This window comes from Rosa rugosa, chromosome 5 (genome assembly GCF_958449725.1).
Source record: "Rosa rugosa chromosome 5, drRosRugo1.1, whole genome shotgun sequence".
Taxonomy (NCBI): domain Eukaryota; kingdom Viridiplantae; phylum Streptophyta; class Magnoliopsida; order Rosales; family Rosaceae; genus Rosa; species Rosa rugosa.
The window spans coordinates 30,933,945-30,952,068 of record NC_084824.1 but is presented as its reverse complement, the minus strand read 5'-3'; the positions used below and the strand labels follow the sequence as shown (position 1 = coordinate 30,952,068).

At 39.5% G+C, this 18,124-nt stretch overlaps 1 protein-coding gene across 1 annotated transcript; it reads right to left on the bottom strand.

The window, feature by feature from the left end:
• Positions 1–361: 361 nt before the first annotated feature.
• LOC133708372 (clathrin interactor EPSIN 2-like) lies at positions 362–6,573 on the bottom strand. The gene is made up of 14 exons (XM_062133829.1): positions 6,322–6,573; positions 5,996–6,059; positions 5,775–5,826; positions 5,578–5,657; positions 5,418–5,496; positions 5,112–5,195; positions 4,844–4,989; positions 4,373–4,729; positions 4,104–4,145; positions 3,688–3,777; positions 3,367–3,593; positions 2,751–2,941; positions 1,348–2,281; positions 362–1,223 (listed from the first exon to the last, which is right to left on the bottom strand). The coding sequence occupies exons 2-14, from the start codon at positions 6,028–6,030 to the stop codon at positions 733–735; spliced, it is 2,808 nt and encodes a 935-aa protein (XP_061989813.1). The 5' UTR covers positions 6,031–6,059; positions 6,322–6,573; the 3' UTR covers positions 362–732.
• Positions 6,574–18,124: the final 11,551 nt, after the last annotated feature.

Sequence of the window (18,124 nt, the reverse complement as noted above, 5' to 3'; positions counted from 1 at the left end):
TAGAAGTACGAGTATCTGTTAGTATCTTTGAAATGGAAACTAAAAGTATTAAAAAAAATAACAAAACACAAAAAAAAAAAAAAAAAAAAAAAGCTTTCTTCTGGTTAAATTTGTCTGTCTGTGTACAAGTTTGAAGTTTGCAGGCTTCAACCTCGGGCAATGCCTCAACATGCGCTGGAGAGTAGACCTGAGAAACACTAATAAGCCCCATATAAAAGGCATCACGGACTACAACACTAACGCAACGCTTGTCTTCATTAGAACCTCATCTTTTTGGATGGTGCAGTACTCTCCCCCATCAAGAAACAAGCAGAGAAAGTTTGACGAACACAAATCGGATTCAATAAGGGGCAAAAGGAAAGAAAGAATAAGTGATCATGTTATTACCGACTGCTATATATCTTGGGAGAAAAGTGACAAAAAGAATACTCTCATAAAGGAAACAGACATGATAACCTGAGAATGGTCATCTCCTCTAATACAAAAACAGGACAACAGCTGACACCACCATTGCACCAAGGAGCTCTTGTGACCCAAAGAAACAATCGAATTACAGGGCACAAATAAACATACATCACGCTGGGCCATATAAGATTACAAGACTCTTGTTTACAAATACAACCTCGTATACCAAATATTGGTCTAAATGTGAATTGTGTAAAATTTAACAGTAAAACTGGGCTTGCCATTCCAATCCTCAGACCAAACATGTATTGTTCCCTTTGGTCAATTTCATCGGTAGCCGCCATATGGTTGCTGAGGATAACCACCTTGGCCCATCATAGGGTTATAACCATTGGGCATGTTTGACCCGGGAGGTAATCCAGTTGGCCGTTGCATGCCCATGCCCATATTCATTCCCATACCCATGTTCATCCCCATTCCCATTCCCATTCCGGCACCCATGGGTTGATTCATGCCTCCATAACCACCCATGCCCATTCCCCCACCAGGACCACCACCCATGCCCATACCCATCCCCATCCCCGGACCCTGACCCGGACCCGGACCCATACCCATGCCCATACCAGAACCCACCATAGGGTTTGCTGGAGCCCTAAGAACACTTGCACCGGCACGGCCCATACCAGAACCAGATCCCATGGCTTTACCCATGGAAATAGTAGATGTTGCAGAAGTTGCTGGCTGCCTCTCCATCCTCTTTTCCTTCCGATTAATGGCATCAAAATCAATTCCAATATCATTCAACGGATTAATCTTAGCTGCAATAATTGATAAATAAAAGCCATTACAAATCCCCCATAAAAACATAGATATTTTGCATTTTAAAAGATATAAGTGAGTAGTAGTCCAAAGAAACAAAGGTAGAAACTTCTTTTTACTTACCTCCAGATATGTTCAAGTTAACTAGCCCTCTACTCAGTGTATCAGCCCAAACTGCTGATTTGGTCTCAAACTTGTTTTCTTTAGGTGGTTGTTCAACTAAAGCTAGTGCCCCTGTTGTCGATGTCAGAGTAGTTGATCCTCCTTGGGGAAGAAGGTTACCCAGAGCATCAATGTTGTGTTGCGGAGCTGGCCCAGTTGGAGCTTGATGAGAAACCTGTGAAGTGACGGAACCTTGTTGCGCAACATAGCTTCCACCACCATACTGGGCAGCTGCTCCAGTTTGACTTTGAGAAGCAATGTAAGGAGTGATGGGACCAGTGGATCCTCCCTGCTGTGAATAGTAGTTTCCACTGTTAGGAGCTGCATATCCACTGTTAGGAGCTGCATATCCACCTTGTTGTGACATGAAATTTCCATTATTATACTGTGAAGCTTGTCCTGCTGGCATTTGAGGAGCCGCATGTGAAGTGATAGGTGCTGTCGGCCCTCCCTGCGATGGAAAAGCCCCACCACTGTGTTGTCCAGAAAATCCAGTTTGAGTCTGAGGAACCATAGGTCCTGGCTGCGATTGAAAGTTCCCATATATATTTGCAGTTGGCTGTGAAGGTTGACCTGCGGGACCTGGAAATGATGGCTGTGAAGCTCCAGAAGGTGGGAGAATATCGGCTAGAATATCAGTGTTCTGGTCTTCAGTGGACGGATCTTGAGGTAAAAACTGGGAATCGGCTGGAGTTTGAACACTGGAAACACCAGAGGCAGAATAAGTTACAGCGGAAAATGAGTCCCCAAAAGGAAAGTTGGAGACTGTATCTGCACTCTGACTCGTGGTTGGCGGGAAAACGTCTGCAGAAGTGGATGTCTGTGGTTGAGACTGCACAGTTTCACTGGAAGGGAAAGCTTTAAAGGGGGTTTCACCAAATGGATCTTCAAAAGACTGCATTGGAACAAAATACTTTTGACTTTCAACTTTAATTCCAATTAAGTGAATAAACACAAAAAGGAAAGGGAGTCACAAATTCTATTATGTCAACAAACTACCCTAAGAAAGTTGGCTGTTTTAAACATTGTTGATATATGGAAAGACTTATGAAATTTCACACTTTTTTTATTTCATAAATCTCATTCGTCAAATTTAGAGGCAAACAAATTTTGCTTACAATAATATTATGTTTGACCAGTTCTATCAAATTTACTAATTGCTCCAAGAATTGATTTCTACGAAAGGCATATTCGTTTTCAAGAAACATTTATAAAACAGAGGGGAAATTTATCAGAAATAAATGCGCCAAAACCTGTTGGTGATATATGCCTAATACCTTCAAAACTGGAATCATAAATGGGATGCTCCATAATTCAATTAAAGTGCAGGAGAAGTTTCTTTTAATACAAAAGAAAATGCCTACCTGATTCATGACATTAGAGACTGGAGGAGTTGCCAAAAATGTGGTCACTGGAGCAGAATTTACAAGGCCATCAACTTCAGATGTAGTAGTAGTAGATGTAGTTGGCACAATGGCCAATGAGTTTGAAGAAAATGACTCTGATAGGGAACCAAGTAAGTCCATCTCAGCATTGTTTGAAGTAGTTGGGGCAGCTGCCAGAAGATAGACAGTGAGTTTCTAGTGCTGAATGTTTCAAGCAAAAATTAAATGTACCGAAAAAATATAAAAAGCAAAAATTCAACCAATTAGTCCTTGAATAACCATAGCACATATATGTTTCAAAGCCCACCCTCTTGCAACTAGTAAACTACTATAGTTGAAATAAAATTACATAAATAAACATATATACTTATAGGGTATTGCTTGTATACCAGTAGAGCATCTCTGACAACACATGAACACTTCCCTTTACACAAGATATTAGTTCCTATTACAAGACAGTGGATAGAAAACTAAACAACCTTTACCTATACCAAGAACTTTCAAAACCCTAATCAAAGGCCCCTATCCCATCACATGCAACAAACATTTTACATTGAGAATCAACAAGTTATAATCATTGACAAGCTTTCTGTACCTGAAACAGAACCAAAAGGACCACCCGAAACAGAACCACGTGGATCAAATTCATCAAAAGGCTCCGGTTCCTGTTTTACAGGCGATGCATAAGTAACTGGAGCACTAGTTGCTTGGCTTGGATTATAGCTTGCAGCAGGAGCTTGAACAGTGGTTGCTTGGCTTGGATTACTGGTTGCAGGTGGAGAAGAAGCTCTGGGAGCAGAAACTGCTGGAGGTTCACCATCCCTGTAATCAAGATGAAGAGGTAAATGATTGTGCTACCAGTTATCATAGAGAAGCATAAAAAGAAAAGTGTATTATAACTTTTCAAATAAATTACCTCTCACTATGAACAGGGCTTCGAGTTTCACTTACAGCCTCTTCGTAACTAGGAGGAGCAATGTTCTGTTCCGAAAATTTCCTACTTAGCCTGCCAAAAAATGATTGATCCTATTAATGGTAACTACCAATGTGATTATGTGACTAATATGGCTGAAGTGACATTACTGATTAAATACACTTCAATAATTGAAAGTTCTATATTCAAAAACAATTAAAATAACATTATTAGCCCTAATATATAAAAAATCATTCCATATTCATACAATAAAAGTTGAGTTATGTAATTGCCTCTTTCATTTGACAGAATCTTCTAAGGATCTAATTTTTATACCAATCTTTTAATATACTACAAATGGTTGGACCAACTGACGAATAATATCAGTAAATGAGTACTTTATCCACTAAAAGTTTTACCTTCCATCCTGAGATTGGTCATCAGCTCTAGCACCACTGCCACTGCAATAAGGACAAAGAAAGATAAAACTTAAGTTCACAGAAGGGCCAAAAAAAGGGCAGTCAACAAAATCTTCCTTATCAAAACTCAGTGAGAAAAGAAACCAACTTCAGCAAACAATATAGCTGAAGATAACAAGCCACAGCAAAATAATAAAGCCACAAATAAATCAAATCGTTCTTCATCAGATAATTCAATGGTCTCTATGAAAATAAAAGTAGACCATTACCGAGATGAATATTGACCATCATCATCATATGCACGCTCTCTCTCTCTATCAGAGCTTCTACTTCTAGAGCCATACTGGTATTCATCAACACTTCGGCTTCTTCCACGGTAATCATCATCTCTGTAACCTTCTCTGCCATTGCGTTCATCATATTCTCTGCCATAACGATCTCCATCACGACCATATGAATCCCCAGCTCTTCCATAACGGTCATCATCCTTATAACCCCATTCTTTGTCCTTTCCATAACCATAACCGTTCCTATCTTCATCCCTGCCTCCATAACGATCATCTTCATTTTTGTCAGAATAAGAACCGGGCCTATACATTCCACCAGATGACGGTGTGTTGCGAAACCTGTTGACAAAATGAAAATTAAAGGCACAACCCACTGTATAGGATAAACTAAATATCAATGACCAACATTACATTTGCAGTAACTTTGACAAAACGTTCTGAAAGCATACTTACTTGTCCCTGTTGGCAGCTGCTTTCTGTCTAACCTCAATTATCCTTTCCCTATCATTCACAAGAGCCACAAGACTCTGAGACTTCTTTCTGACATTACTTCCCTGGTCCCTTCCACTGGAATCGATGTATTGGAAATCGGACAATGTCTGTGACATGGGAAAAGTACTAATTCAATTAATTTAACGATAAACGCAGATCATCTCAAGTTCTTCACAAGCTGCAGGAATCAATACAAAATAAAAAGCACTGAGAAAGTATAAACAGTTACCGATATTTGATATACATGCTCCTTGATATCATCAATGACACGCTCCGAGCCATGGGCCACCATGTATTCCAATACAGTTAAACCCTGAAGTTAAACATAATATAATATATGAACCCCATGGCATAAAGTATAGTTACTAATAGGTTGCCATATTGCTAAATGCATCATGAAACAAATTGTATAAATCCTATGACAGATACAATAGGAGTTGCTCATACATTACACAAGAAGAAGGGGGAGAGAGAGAGGGGTATATCAAATTTTATCAGTGGGTTGCTGGTACAAAATAAATACAGTACTACAAACCTTGTAGACATGCCGCCAGTTTTTCCCAGTATCACTAAGCCGCTTCCAAATCACGGACATAATCATTTGGTACTCATGACTGCATAAACAATACATAATGAGGTTCTTTCAAAGATAGTAAGTCATTCAAAGAACTAAAAACAGGAGATGTCTGGCTTACTAGTTTCTGCTTGCTTGTGCAATATCAGCAAGAAGTGATCCATGAGGACCCCACGGCTCATTACTAGTAGCATCGAGAACCTGAATAGAAAATGAGAGAGAAATCACATTCCAAGGCTAACGAATTCATGTGCATGGCCATTAACAAATTACTTTTGCATAGTTACCAGAAGTTAGTAAAGACAAATTACTAGTTACCTTCTGTTCAATTCCAGGAACTTTAAGCACTTTCTTGTTCACCCCTCTCTTTCTGCAAGAATCCAATAAACAACATTAGCACTTGGCGATTTCGTTACAAAAGTAAAACGAAAAGGCAAATGTATGTAAATTGTTTCGGCATTAATCTGGCGCAAACAAACAAGCAACATTCATATACACAGATCATTCTCGTAATCTCGAATATAAAATTGAAGACTTACAGGTCCCTGACAGTTTGATCAAAGACTTTCTTCATGGCAGCTCGTTTTCGGAATCAACAGCGATCTGTAACAGCACAAAACTTACACCATCAATTTTCAAAACGGAGTCTCAAAGATCAAAACTCTGTAGCCAATAACAGAAATTGAACCAAATCCCAAATCCATGGAATTCAAAACATTTGAGGCAGCAAATATTTGAATCAATAATTGACAACGCAGATCAACAAATCAAATTCGAATCCAAATGCGCAGCTGAATCGAAGATGATAATGGAACAGATCTGAAAATTGAAGACGAGACCCAGATCTAAACAGAAGGAAGCATACCTGATCCGATTGAGGCGATTATTGGAAAGAATAGTGATTACAAAAAAAAAAAAAAAAAATTGGATCTGTTTACAGACAAAGGAGGAGGAGGAGGAGGAGGAGCAGAAAGAGAGAGAGAAGAAGAGCTCCTCAAATCTCTGGCGATTGTCTTCTTCTTTCTTCTGGAAATTAAAACAAAAATAGAGAGAGGGAGAGAGAGAAGGAGAGGGTCTCTCTTCCCTTTTGTGTCTTAGTGAAGAGAAAAAATAAAATAAAAATTAGCAAAATGACAGCGCAAGTTATACGCAGCGAATTAAGGACTTTTCTAAATGGTAATAACGTAATAATAATAATAATAATAATAATAGTGCTGGATGCTGGTGTTAGATAATTCCATCTCGACTGCTCAAATGTCCCTCTCTCTTTGTCGGTGTTGGTTTGACAAATCAACCAACCCATTTTTCTTATCCCGGTAAAACTGTTTTTGGATCTCCCTCTTCTTCTTTTTTTTTTCTTTCCGATGACGACTTCCCAAGGACGCGCCACCAAACAAACACCGCTGGAAGTTTGGAAGGCTCAGTTAAACCAAGCTGCAACTGAAAATTTATTTTTGGAAGATGAAAATGAAAAGTCAAACTAATGGAGGGAGTTAGTTTGACTTTTCATTAGGACTCATTTTGTAAAACTTGAGATGACGAAGATGCATGTCGGTAATTTGGCCAACTCACATACAACAAAATTTGGCTGTTATAAACACACAAGTAAATAATGTAGATGCAAATGGTAAATATTGTCAATAAGGAGGTTGGAATCTCCTTCAACTTAGCTTTGTTGAAAACCTCGAGTTGTTGCGATATTGATATCATCCCTTAGGGTTTTTTTTTTTTTTTTTTGAGAAACTGTCAACGTAAATAAATTAGGAGGTAAACTCCTTGGATAGTACATCAACAATACAAGCTGGAGGCTCTAGGCCCCAAAATAAAGAACTAGAAGAAGAACAAGCAAAACGAGCTAAAGTGTGAGCCACAACATTGGCTTGACGATAAGCATGAGTAAAATAAGAACCCGACATCTGCTGCAGATGAAAGGTAATGTCATCATACACACGACCAATGAAGGAAGTATGGGGAATGACTCTCTGCTTAGTAGCATGAAAAAGAGTAAGAGAATCGGTCTCAAAAATAACTGGAGAGAGGCCACGCTGGATAGCAAGTGAGACTGCCTCCCTCCCTGCCAATGCTTCTACCTGTTCTGAAGAGGAAACATGAGATACTGAGGCATAATAACCACCTAAACATCTCCCCATATCATCACGAATAATGACTCCAATCCCCCCAGTACATGTTTCTTTGTAGAAGGCACCATCAACATTAATCTTCACCCACCCTGCACTTGGAGGTTTCCAAGGAATTACGCGCCGACTTCCTCCACCCTGGCCCTTACCATGGTGTCTCTGGTACTCCTGGAGACGAGGCGACAAAAGCAAAACCACTTGGTTCACATCCATGTTCTTCTTATCCCACACCCTATTATTTCTCTCCTTCCAAATACCCCACAAATTATAAACAAAAGCTGTCCATAAATTAGGAGGCAAGTTAGACGCACAACTCCAAAACCACTCCATAAACTGCAACTGCCTAGCACTAGAAGAATAGGCAATGTGTTCTATCCCAGGCACGGCCTCCAACACTCCCTTCACAAACGGACATAGCCTACAAAGATGTTCAATTGTCTCATCCCCCACTCCACAAAGAACACAAGGCCGAATCTCCAAAGGAACCTGTTTCTCTAACAATCTAACTATAGTAGGTAAACAATTGTTCAACACCTTCCATAGAAAAATTTTAGCTGTACCTGGAACATTGGTTGACCATAGCTTCGTCCATAGATCTTGTGTTTGCAAGGAAACCTCTTGCACCATCTCTTCCTCCATTAAGAGTTTATAAGCACTCTTAACTGAAAACCGCCCATTAGAATCAAAATGCCACACCCAACGATCCTTGACCCTTCGGCTACTCAGAGGAATAGACAAAATGAAGGGGATATCATCAACATGACAAACCTGCTGTACTAAAGTTTCATTCCAGCTGCCATCATTATTCAACAAGTTACGAACCTTCCAAGCAGCATCCCGACCTCTCTGAACAGGTAATAACCGAAATGGAGCATCTCTAGGTATCCATGGATCACCAATCCATATATCATTCCCATCTCCCACTTGCCAACGTGCCCCTTTGACTAAAACGCTTCTAGCCTCATAAATACTCCGCCAAGAAAAGGAAGGTGATGGATGAGATTCTGCCTCCCAAAAAGAAGTTCCGGGAAAGTACTTAGCCTTATACATCTTGGCAATCAATGAATTCGGAAATTGAACAATTCTCCAGCCCTGTTTAGCTAGCATAGCCCTATTAAAAGCATGTAGATCACGGAATCCTAAACCTCCTTCTTTCCTTGGCCTACAAAGGAATTGCCAGGATTTCCAATGAATTTTTCTTTGTTTCATCCCTTAGGGTTGGAATCTCCTTCATCTTCTATACCCTCATTTACTAAAAAAGAAACTTCCCCAATATTTTGTTGGAATACCACTTTGTTTTTAGAGAAATTTTAAATATACATCCTCAATTACTTAATACACACCTCATTCTCAATACACCACTTATTTAATTTATTGTTCTAATATTTTACTAAATACACAACTCAAAGTACCTAAAATACCCTATCTCAAAAACCATGAAATATTCTATTATTAATATACTATTTAGTATGATTTATAAATACCCATATTGATTACTTGTGTTAAATATTGGGAAATCCTTAAATATTTATTATTGTTCCCTTCAAATCTTTAAACATGAGAATAATAAACAAGATGAAGAAAAAAAAGATGATATTTAAATGAAAATAAGCAATTCATAACTTCTTAACATGAATTACCTCGTTTGACATTCTATACTCGGAAATTATGAATTTCTCTATGGAAAAAAAATGAATGAATTGATTGTCCAAATTCTTCACTTCAATTTTCATCAAAGTATGTGTCATTTCGAATTTCCTTACACAAGTTTACTTTTCTTACTTTATTAGTTTCCAAAACAAGGTCATTTTCGTTTTCAATATTTTAATTTATTTTAAATTTTCTTAATTTATTACACATTTCAAATTCTGAATAGATATAACCAAACAATGAAAATTGCAATTTATGGAATTCTAATTGATGGAGTGGTAGATTTCATCGTTTTAAAAATTTCTCAAGAATTTATACTTATCTCATCCAAACACGTGCTAAAACTGACGTGAAATTGACAAACCCTCTCGTGAAAGCGTCAACTTATTACTAACTGACTGTTACTCAAGTAAAGTATTAAGACGGATAAAACCAATTAAATCGATCGATCCCAATTAAAATAAAGCATTAACTGTGGCAAACTAACTTAAGTAATAGCAAATTGCACAAAATTCCCTGATAACACTTCAGTTTGCTCCTAAACCTACAAACATTTTTTTTTTTTGAGAATGTAAACCTACAAACATTGAATTCATGCAAATAAGTAAATTCTTTTACTATTAAGGGCTATAGCTTATCCAACCAACTCTACGACCCACACGTCCTCAGCCCACCACCCACATATGCACTCTTTATAAACCGTCTCCTCTTCTTTCCGGTTTCTACGACATGAGAATAATCTTATTAGCTGAGATGAACGATCAATTTGTTAGGAAGCAATATTTCGGAATTGAACCCACATTCCAAGTTTAACTAGATGTGTCACCATAGCAATCAACATCATTGCGATCTAAAGTTCAAATATTTTCTATTTCTTTGTTTCTTGTATTGCTCATTTTGTTCTTTGGTGGTTTAATTTAGAGATTTGAGCTCATTTTAGATTTTTCAGAGCGATAATGGTGGAAAGAGTGAAGCTTTCAATATTATGGCTTTGCATCTTCTATATATTGTCAATCTTTTCATTTCAATTTTTTTTTCTACTTAATTTAACTTTGGATTTATTATTTGTTGGGTTTGACTAAGTTGTAAGTCTTAGCAATTTGGTCATGCTCTCAATTCTTAAATATTGCGATTACTATAGTTGATTATGGTAGAAAGGCTCTAGCAATAGCTGAGGTTTTTTTTTTTTTTTTTTTTTTTTTAAAAAAAAAAAATTGGTTCGTGCGGCTGCACTTAAGCCTTGATTAATGAAACTGCAAAATGCAAGGGGGGACATAAGATCTGAACCCCATATTACAATAAGCATCAAAAGAACATTCAGAAATAATACTAGGAGTCTCCACAAAATCTATGTATTCTACCATGCACTAACTAGCAAAGAGTGCACGACTGGTTACTCAATTTGCTTTAACAGAGCGGTGACATAACATAAAGATAACTCTATCACGAAGAAGCATAATTACAAATAGGACAGCTTTCATACTATGTTGCCACATGAAAATAAATCTGGCAACACTCCATTTCATTCTGCCACTAGGAGGTTGCGTCCATTTGATCAAGTAAACGGCTCACCGCCTCGCTAGGCCAGACAAAGCAGATTGAGTGTACAGTCAGATGTAAAGCCCACATTCCTACAAAAAAATAGCTGAGTTTATTTGCTGCAAATGTTGGGTGATACCATTTGTATTAGGGTCCCTGACCCAAAACACCAAAATGAGGGAAAATTATTCCACTTACCCCAGCAAGAGATTTTTGTTCCCACCTACACAATTTAATGAGAATATACCATTTTGCCCTAAGCCTAATTATCAAACTACAATATTGCCACTCTTTCCACTCTCCTCTCTCTCTCCAGACGACCTCTCTCTTTCCTCTCCCCTCTCTCTCTCCAGACGACGCTCTCTCTCTCTCCCTCTCTCCCGTCCCCACCAGCACGACGTCGACACTACCGCTCCATGGAGGCTCCGAACTTGGAGGACGAGATCAGAGATTTCTCTGGTTGTGGCGAAGAGATAAGACGTGATCGGAGCTTTCTCCGGTTGCGGCGAAGAGATAAGACGAGATCGGAGCTTTCTCCGGTTGTGGCGAAGAGATTCGATGAGATAGAAGCTTTTCTCCGGTTGTGGCGAAGAGATAAGACGTGATCGGAGCTTTCTCCGGTTGCGGCGAAGAGATAAGACGAGATCGGAGCTTTCTCCGGTTGTGGCGAAGAGATTCGATGAGATAGAAGCTTTTCTCCAGTTGTGGCGAAGAGACTCGACGGCGAAGAGCTCCTCGAAGCCGAAGACGACCGCGACGTTGATGCAGGGTCTGTTCGTCGGGCTCCTCAAGCTTTTCTCCTTTGTGGTTCACCGAGTTTGTAGGCAAGTTTTCATTTAAAGCCCCATACCACCATGCTACTGCTAGTTTACTAAGGGAAGGTTCATATCCTTCTCTCTAATCGTCACTGATAAAGAAGAACATTATCATCGTTTCCAAAAAAAAAAAAAAAAACCATTATCATATTATTTGTAGAAGTCATTTTAAATGGTTGCGTTGCTTTTTTTTCATGACAATGGCTACGTTGCTTCTTTCTTGGTTTTGTTTAGTCGGCAGTCAAGTATGACCTAGTCTAGTTTCTATCTTCTTATTGGCCTTTGTATAATAATAGATCTAATCCACAAGATGATGATACTGCTCATTACGGAGCTACAGTATAATATAATTTTTGACATCTATTGGAGTGCAATAGACTTTTATTGAAGGTCTATTGGGGGGCAATACATGTTTTGAATTGATGTAATTTCCTCTTTTTTTTTTCCTTAATCAAAGTTTTATTTGTTTAATTTTAGGGAGATTAGTTCCAATTCCGGCAATCGAAAGTTCTATTGGGGGGTAATAGACGTCTATTGAGGGGCAATACATGGCTGATAGACGTCTATTGGGGGGCAATAGGGGGCAATAGATGTCTATTGGGGGCAAAAAAACCTTTCCGGTGAGATTTTCAGCAAATTCTGGTGGGCGGCGGCCGGTGACCGAATCCGGCAAAAGTTGGCCGGAATCCGGCGGCCGGCGGCTGGTGACCGGGCTCCGGCGAAGTCTCATATGGTTTCTCTCTCTTCCATTTTCTCTCTCTCTCTTTCTCTCTCTAAAGTAACAAAGGGATGAGGGTAAAATGGTATTAAAAAAAGGACAAATTTCAGTTTAGTACCCTGAGGTTTGGGGGTAACATCATGTCAGTCCCTGCCATTTTAATTTGATCAGCAACACCCCTGTGCTTTCAATTTCAATCAGCCGTGCCCAATTTTTTCTGAGACATCCAATTTGGACGTTAAATGCTGACGTGGCAGCGACAAACTCAGCTAGTGGGCTTAGAGAAAGGGGTAAATTCGACATTTCACTTAATTTCCACATTAAAAAAAAAAATCTTATTCTTCTCTTCCTCTGATCCTCCTCTCTCAGATCTGATGGTTTCTCTCTCTCTTTTTCTCTCCTCCCTCTTTGTCCTCTCCTCCTCCTGTCTTCTCCGATCGAGCTCTCTTCTCACCTCACCCTCCATCGCCTTCTTCTTTCTCTCCCTCCTGTACTCCGCGTAGTAGTTCAGCCTGGCTGGATCATACTCTTCCGGCATCATCATCTTTATCTTCGTCTTCTGGGAATGGATCGGAGAACGACCAAACTGATTGGAGGTGTTTGGCTTGGGATTATCGATCTCCATAAACGACATCAGCTTGGGATTGTCGATCTCCATAGACGACATCGTCTGGTTCTGGTTCTCTGTTTGGCTTGGGATTGTCGATCTCCGATGTTTCTGCATTTTTCGGTGACTCCGGCCACTGTTTGACTTGCATGTGGTGGAGTGCATGACGAGGCCCAAGCTGCCAAAACCCTCCCTCTTCCTCCTTTGTCCAAAACACTAAACCCATGGCGATGATCAATCTTCTTCTCTCTTTTCTCTGCATTTTCACCACCACCGCCCTTTCACAACCAACCAGTGCTCTGCCGTACTCTCAAGAACCCATCGACGCCGCCACCCCCATCTCTCCTCCTCCTCCTTCAATCTCCCCAACCCCACCACTGGCTTCAATCCCACCCAAGACTCTTCTCGTCCCTGCTCTCTTCGTCATCGGAGACTCCTACGGCACCAACAATTTCCTCAGGACATTGGCACGCCCCGATAGCCTCCCCTACGGCCGCGATTTCGACACGCACGAGCCCACTAGGCGGTTCTGCAATGGCAGAATCCCAGTCGATTATATTGGTAATTTCGCTTCTTTAGAATACCCTTTTCTTGATTAGAATCAAATCTATGGTCTTTTTGTCATCTAGGTTCTTGAAACCCCAAATGTCTAGAATTTGAAACTCAAGGACTTTCGCCGAACAGGTTCTGTGTGTTGGTATACATAATAGTATGTCAGTTTCTTGAAGGAATTAAATGGTTCTGAATGTGTTTTCTTGCTAGAATTTTTTTGATGAAAATGGGTTTTAGCTTATGAGGGTTTTTTTTATTTTTTTTTGTGGAATTTTGGATTAGCATTGCGGCTTGGGCTTCCTTTTGTACCTAGTTTTCTTGGGCAGACTGGAAGAGTGGAAGATATGCTTCATGGATTGAATTTTGCTTCTGCTGCTGTTGGAATTATATTCACCAGTGGGTCAGAATTGGTATGCTTAATCCTTCTCTTTTCGAGATAGTTGCGGGGAGAGGAGGATCAGAGGAAGAGAAAAATAAGATTTTTTTTTTAATGTGGAAATTAAGTGAAATGTCGAATTGACCCCTTTCTCTAAGCCCACTAGCTGAGTTTGTCGCTGCCACGTCAGCATTTAACGTCCAAATTGGATGTCTCAGAAAAAATTGGGCACGGCTGATTGAAATTGAAAGCACAGGGGTGTTGCTGATCAAATTAAAAGGGCAGGGACTGACATGATGTTACCCCCAAACCTCAGGGTACTAAACTGAAATTTGTCCTTAAAAAAAATAAAAAAAACAAAAAAAAAATCTTAATAGGGTATTAGGGAATACCGCCTTAGAGTGTTTTGGGTAAAAAAGAACTAAAAACTTAATGGGGTAAGTGGGAAAAAAATCTCTAAAAATGGGGTAAATGGACAAAAACCCTTTGCATTAATTGGTCTTTGGATTAATATAGGACCATGAATAAGAGATAAGTCTAATTATTTCATTCCGTTTCAATGAGAATACCTAGCGCTCTGCTAGGGTTGGGAGAGAGCCGCTCGTGGCCTCTCTGTACCTTCCTCCATCGTCGATGGAGCAAATTTCCGGCACTGTTCTCGGCGCCGTTACCTTGGCCCACGACTTCCATCGTGCGTGCTTACCAGTTGCGGCAAGGATGCTTCCCGGCGGCGTCTTTCTGGTCCCAGCCTCTATCTGATCGTGGTTGGTGGGGAAAAGAAGGGGTCGTGCCACCTTGCTGGGGTGGAAAGGCACCGGCGGTGAATCGTCTCCGACCGAGTCGGGCAAGGCTGAAAGTGGGTCTCTTGGATAGATCTGGTCCTGCGGTGGTGCGGTGTACGGCGTACGGTTGCTTGACCAAGAGTATTGATGCTGGGACGATGACGTATCGGCGGCCGGAGTGGGTTTTTGGCTTCGGTGATGGCTTTTCTCCAGATCTGACCAGCGGGGCTTGGGTCTGGTGCAGAAGCTTTCCGGTCATCAATGGGCATCGCCACAAGGGTGGTGAGGCAGGCGGCAACGCCTTGCTTAGTGCGAACAGGTCCGGGACGAGGTACCTCCAGCGAGGTTCGGCGGCTCAGTGGCTGGGGTCGCGGACAAGGCAGGTCTGGGTGCCCAGAGAGATTTTGGGTGCCCACCTATGGATCTGGACCTGGGCTCCTATTGGTTTGGGCTTTTCAAGATGGGCCTTTGATTGGGTTCTGTCTTCTCTTTGGATTCGTATTTGGGATCCAGGCGACTTCTTACGGATTCCTCTTTCTGCTATACTCTGGATTTGGAATTTTGGCTACCTAGGTAGAAGATTGCTCTCTACTCGACGTATTAATTTGTGTGGAGTGGGTAAGGTCGGTCACACTACCGGCGGTTACCTTGATAGAAGGTTACCCTCTATTCGACGTGTTTATATGCGTGGAAGTATGGTCGGCCATACTATTGGAACCGTTTTACATCGCCCGGACTCTGTCCTGGGCGTCATCAAATGCTTAATTGCATCCCTTCGTACCTTTGTTCGGTTTTATTTCCGTTGCTTTATGGTATCTAGTATTTCCCTTATTAGTTTAAATTTTGATGTAGTTTCTACATCTTTAGGTTGTAATTTTTCTTATGTTTATTATTAATAAAATGGTTGACTATTATTCTCAAAAAAAAAAAAAAGAGATAAGTCTAATTAGTTGAGTTAATAATAATTATAAAAAAAAAAGCAGCAAATATATGGCCTAGTGAAACTTTGCTGATTTGATGACTGTAGTCTTAGATTGCAGTTCTATGGTTAAGTTATTCAGTCCTCATGTCACACGTATATGAGTGTCTAAGAAACTTTTGAGATAATCATATAACCACTTATGATTAGTGGTAATGTTTAATAGTTGACATTGCATTGCAGTAATAATTTTAGCAATGTTTTTTGCTGCATCGATTAATTTCACATATGTGCTTTTGCATCAAACAACCCTCTCTTCACCCAATCTCATAGACGTGCTACTGCCCCTAACAATTTTATGGAGGGGCATGCTGTTGCATTTACAATATGACATATTTACTATTGTACTGCCAATCCCGAAAGTGCTACTACACCTAAAAATTTGATAAACGTGTTTTTACACCTTGCAATCTCGTTCTCCAAAGTGCCACGACACCAAGCAATGTCGCACACAAAATACTATGAACTTAGCATTCTCACAAAAGACGTGATATTAACATGGTACTAAACGCATCAAGCAATGTATCTCATTGCATCGAGAACTCATATAGATGTGCTAATGCATTGAGTATTGTCACAAATGCACTACCGCACGCATAATCAAACTTATAGAATGCTACTACACAAGCAATTTTGCATGCAAATATAATTACAACAAGCAATCCTGCAAATACTACACCGTATGATATGATAAAAAGTTGTTACTGCACTCAAGAGTGTTACACCATCTTAGAATTAATAGTGATGAGTGACTACTAATGTACTTTTATGTCTAATTGTTACTATATATAGTATAGAATCACATAAGATTACCAATTGTAGATGTTCTTCCATAAGATAATATATTTAATAATTATTTAATTACAATTGATATGTGGGTTAGTAGTCGTGTTGCCAATTCTTTTGAGTATTACTGCAAGGCCTCGTTTGGTTCACGGAACGTCTTTCCCATGGGAGGGAAATTTCACAACTTTCCATTCCGATGTTTGGTAACGTAAGGAAAGTTATCAGGAAAGTTGTTCAAAATTTGTCAATAATGTAATAAAATAATATGTTGTGAGTAATAAATGCAAGGAAATAAGAGGGGAAAGTGATTCCTTTGAGATTTGGAAGGAACCACTTTCCCCCTTATTTTCCCTTCCTTCAGGAAACGATTTCATTTCCTTTTGCATCCCAAACGCAGGAAAGGAACAAGTTCCTTTCCTGATGCTTCCTTTCCGCGAACCAAACGTGGCCTAAGGGGTGCGTACATACATTTAATACTAACCCACGCGAGTAAAATGACAAATTGCATTGGTGGTGGAAAGTGCATGTGCGGTGAATGGTGTTTGAGATTTTTTAATTTTGGGAAGAAAAGAGAATTTTTTAAAATTGCAAAGAAGTTGGGAGGTTTAAATGTTACTTACTAAAGGACTGAAGATTCAAACTTCCGATTGAACATCAAGTGCTTGTCACCTTTGAATAAACAAACCTAAGAGCAAGCTCACCTGTTGGGTCAGGGTCACTGGCTCACTAAGTCAAGACACTGTTCATTGTCACTGGACGTGTGTTTTCCACCCGTTATGTCTAGGTCACTGAGTCAATTACTGTTTATTGAATATTCTATTAATTTATTTATTGTAAAATTGAAATATATTTGATGTATTTTTCGTTTACTCATTTATAGAATTTTCATGTTTACAGCTTCATATAACTTTTGTCAACAAAAGCTATGAGATCAGACATAATTCATTAACTAACTAACATGAAGCGTATTCTACATGCCAATGCAATATAGAGAGCTTAACGACATCCATCAGCTGTACGAGTAAAGCATCGTGACAAATCCATCTCTTATTCTCTTTCATCACTGGTGAAATTTGCTTAAGCTATTTATTAAAGAAAAAAAAAAATTTAGCTTGCTTACTTTTTTTGGACTAATAGCTTGCTTGCTTAGTGCACAAGAAATAGGAGAAAGTGAACCCGCCTGCATTAGTTACTATGCAGCACTTGTCATCCTCTAAAGGCAATTATTAGATTCTTTGGTGTCTTTATTTTACGCCAAAAGGAACGGTATAAGCACACCAGCATGAAAGCCTCTTTTTATTTTTCTAATGTCTTAGTGAAAAGCGACCAAAAGGCAAACAAAGGAAAAGCCATTATGATGTGCAAATAGTATAGAAAAGAAAAAGCAAGAGGAAACAAAAAAATGAATGCTCCACTGTTCCAGAATATAATCCCTTGCAAAGCAATATTTCAATAAACATAAGAAGATTATTAAAAAAAAATTAGAAAAGAAAGAGGAGGAAGCCTTGTGAACAAATAAAAATGCCTAAATAAACACTTTTAATTGCTGGACATCAACCCACATTTTAAAAATTGAGTGTGCGGGTATATATTCATATTGCACTAATGATAAAGTCATGTGCTTTTCCCTTGTCAATCACAGTTGGCCAAAGAAATTCTTTCTTATATTGACAGACAGCTTGGCCACCCATGAAATCAAGCCCTCCATTGAAGACCCCTTTGCAAA

What these genes read in the sequence shown, in the direction of transcription:
- LOC133708372 (XM_062133829.1), bottom strand. Translation starts at nt 6,030, where the DNA reads ATGAAGAAAGTCTTTGATCAAACTGTCAGGGACCT. An exon ending in TTCCTGGAATTGAACAGAAG is followed by an intron (nt 5,658 to 5,774) that starts GTAACTAGTAAT and finishes TTTTCTATTCAG; the next exon opens with GTTCTCGATGCTACTAGTAA. An exon ending in TAACTTGAACATATCTGGAG is followed by an intron (nt 1,224 to 1,347) that starts GTAAGTAAAAAG and finishes CAATTATTGCAG; the next exon opens with CTAAGATTAATCCGTTGAAT.